Consider the following 3476-nt stretch of genomic DNA (forward strand, 5'->3'; position numbering starts at 1 on the left):
TCCATATTCTCCTGGATGTTATGTTGTGATCTTACAATGAGAGGGATCTATAATAGGATCATCTGAAGTGTGTTTTATTCTGCTCCATGTTTCAGCAGAATGCCCAAATCAAAGGAAGTGCTGTCCTCCACATCTGGAAGCGACTCTGACAGTGAAGTAGAGACCAAGGTTTGATCCTAAATGAAAACTTATTTCTTAACCTTCCAGCAATGAAATATATTCAGACCCTTGATCCCTAAACTGGGACAGAGAGACACAGAAATGTGCTCTTTTTGTAGTTTCTGTTTTCTGAAGCGCGTTTCCATACAATTCAGGAACTACATGATTTAATTCTGTCTGCAACATGATGGAGGTTCATTTTTGTTCCTAGGCCAAAAGAAAGAAGCCAAGCGCTCCAGAAAAACCAGCTAAGAAAGCAAAAGGTGGGGAGAGCTCCAAACCTGGAGGCTCTTCCAAAGGCAGCGGCAATGGAAACGACAACATGTTCCAGGTGAGCTGAAGACACTAAAAGCAGATTCGCCTACATGGGGAGACCAGAGGACCAAAGGTTTCAGTCATCATCAGCAGGCCTCCTTTAAGGTTGAACTTTTAATCCCAAATGGATGGATCCTCTGCTGATTTACCTGATCTCCTACTGACTTTTGGTTTCTCTCTAAGCTTCTCTGGTTACCCAGAACTTTTTATGTCCCCCATTTCCCACAGCAGTTTTCTGCTGCTTTAAGGTCCTTTTCTTTCACATTTTCAGAGCGGTTATTTATTTAAAAAAGAAATGAAAACATTTAGCTTAATGCATTATTTGTTAATCTATATTTAAAAACACTGCTTGCTTGTTAGGAGCTACTCTGAAGGTCCAGAGAGCCACCGGCTGCAGAGCTCTGGTCTATTAAAACCCAGCCAGCTGTAACAGAAGCCCACTGATAACAGCAGCATTTTAAATTGTTGAGCTGAAGGGAAGTGAAATCAGTGCATTTGCTCTTAATTCGAGCAGCTAAATAAGATGATTTGCCAAAGGAACCATGATTTTTTTTTTCCTTAAAATAAGATATTAGATATTATGGACTTGGATTCAGACTGAGCTGTTTCTTCTGGGTTTAAAAATAGCTTACCTTACTCCTTTGTTAGTCTGTCTTACCTTCCTGCTCCAGTGAAGGTGAAATGCATTTCTTTTAAGAAAAGCAGTAGTATTGCAGTATAGTTGGGCAAAAAAGGAAGTAGGTCATCAGATTGGGCTGAGATGAGCTGGTTTTAAACTCGCTGAAACAGTTTAAGCTTCTAAGTTTGTTTCTGGAACATGTGGAGACAATGTATTCCCACCCAGAAGCTGCCCAGACATCCCATAAAACGGGAAAAGTAAAAAGTTTTGGAGCGGGTCTGACTCTCCTCCCCCCACAGATCGGAAAGATGAGATACGTCAGCGTTCGAGACTTCAAGGGCAAAGTCCTGATCGACATCAGGGAGTACTGGATGAACCAGGACGGGGAGATGAAACCAGGGAAGAAAGGTGATGATCATGACACGCTTCAGCGGTCGGATGTTGTTGGGTTCTGCAGTTGAGGTGACTCTCTGTTTTTTGTTTTTGTCATTTCAGGCATCTCCCTGAACCCAGAACAGTGGAACCAACTAAAGGAACAGATCTCAGAAATCGACGACGCGGTGAAGACATTATAAGCATTCCTGGAACCTTTGCCTGATGACCTCATGGGGCATGTTTGTTAGTTTTGTAAAACCTTTGGATTTCTTTCCTAAGTTGTAGTTTTTAGGTTCAGGTATCTGCCAGGCCTGACGTACTGTGGAAGTTATTTTGAGCTGTTGTTGTCGGCTGTGGGTGGAGGAGTGGGTGGTGGATCTTGATGCTGGGTGGGTGTAGTGCAACCAGCACCAGTGGATACAGTCGTGTTTTTGTATTGATTAATAAAACGATGCACTAAAGCCTGATGTGTGGTTCATGTCGTCTGCGAGCTGAAGAGTCGCAGGATGCGGCTCTCTGGCATCTCCTCCGTCTGCTTCCTCACCTCCAGGATACAAACAGTGCTGTCAAGTAATGAGCTTATGTCTGATTTAGAATATCGATCTTTTAGTTTTATTAATCCCTAATGATAAAACTTGGATCTTTTGATTGTTAGAAATTACATATTTGCAAGCCTAATATTTTATAGTAATTATATAAAAGCTTGGTTTAAAAATTAAAGCAACCAAACGCTTCCTCCTTTTTTTTTTTGTATGTTTAAGGAGTTTTTTTGTTGGTTCAGAAGTTACTGGATCCACCTCCAGTCGACCAACTGATTAAACCTTTTTATTAGAACAGAACTGGCTAATTGGGTCACAAAATCTCTTCAGATTTTGATCCCAGCAGCATGAAGAAGGCTCTAGAAAGAAGAAAAATTGGGTTAAAATGAGCTGCTGGTTTGAAGATAAACTGGAAGCAGATGGACTCACACATGGCTCATGTAACCATGGCGACTACTACAGCTACACTGAAGCTGCAGCTTTGAGCCTTTTAATATGCTAATGTCATGACATGGACGTGTGGCTGCAGGGGAGCTGGAGTCAAACCCACAACCTTCTGATTGCAGGTGGACTCCTCATCCAGAATGATGCTGCTTGGCACCAGGCACACGGTCAGAACCATTGTTTGGATCTTTGAACATTAGCCCGGTTCATCCTTTAGGGACATGCATCCAGCCGGTAAACGCTCTGGTCCCCTAGCGCTGACCTAATTATCTGATTCAGCTGTCCTAAGTTCTCTTATTTTCCTTTTAGAACCAAAATTCTTTATCAAACAAGTGGATAAAAGTCCGGTTTGTCCAGTAAATTTGATAACTGCTATTCTGATCCAGTCTGCCACTCTAACTTCTTCATTGCTCCAGGCTCCAACCATTTCCACCAGAAACTGTTTGGTTTCAGATCTTCTCTGGTATGAAGGAGGACTCTCAAAATCTATAAATTAACATCAGATCCAACCTCTTAATGCTGGAAGCATCAAGTCATTTATATTTGGAAAATAAGTGAAGTAAAGAAGGGGAGTGTGCCTGTGCTCTGAGAAGGTTGCAACTACCCAGTTTGATCCCCACAGCCTCCACTCTGGGTTCCTGAGCAAAACCCTTATCCCCACACTGCTCCATAAGGAGATGGGTTAAATGCAGAGAGTTCATTTCGTACTTGTGGCGGTGTAATGACAAAAAAAAAAAAGCTGGAAGCTCCCCAGGCACCACACAATGGCAGCCCACTGCTCCCCAAGGGGATCGGTCAAATGCAGAGAATTTCCCCATTGTGGGACAATAAAGGGATTTTCTTTTTCTTTCTTCTTAAACGGGTCTCTGATACAAAAGTTAAAAGGACAAACACATTTTCTTAGGGTGGTTTTAGATGAAGGAAAAAGAAGCAGCTTTGTTCGGGACACTATTGTCCCTCTGATGTCCCTGATGCAGTATACCTCTCACCATGACATCCACCTAAACATATAAAGTCATGAAAAC

The 3476-nt window shown here is 42.3% G+C and overlaps 1 protein-coding gene across 2 annotated transcripts in view; it reads left to right on the forward strand.

Moving 5' to 3' along the window:
• The window catches only part of sub1 (SUB1 homolog, transcriptional regulator), a 3073-nt gene extending 1352 nt beyond the window's left edge, over positions 1-1721 (forward strand). The window contains exons 2-5 of one of the 2 annotated variants that reach the window (XM_015386915.1): positions 96-168; positions 371-490; positions 1393-1501; positions 1589-1721. In XM_015386915.1, the coding sequence (XP_015242401.1) occupies positions 100-168; positions 371-490; positions 1393-1501; positions 1589-1668 (378 nt within the window). In that variant the 5' untranslated portion in view covers positions 96-99 and the 3' untranslated portion in view covers positions 1669-1721. The remainder of the gene's footprint in view (positions 1-95; positions 169-370; positions 491-1392; positions 1502-1588) is intronic. The other variant, XM_015386916.1, reaches the window with a different exon arrangement.
• The last annotated feature ends 1755 nt before the right edge of the window (positions 1722-3476 follow it).

The sequence above is a fragment of the Cyprinodon variegatus genome, unplaced genomic scaffold (genome assembly GCF_000732505.1).
Source record: "Cyprinodon variegatus isolate N-32 unplaced genomic scaffold, C_variegatus-1.0 Scaffold381, whole genome shotgun sequence".
Classification (NCBI taxonomy): Eukaryota; Metazoa; Chordata; class Actinopteri; order Cyprinodontiformes; family Cyprinodontidae; genus Cyprinodon; species Cyprinodon variegatus.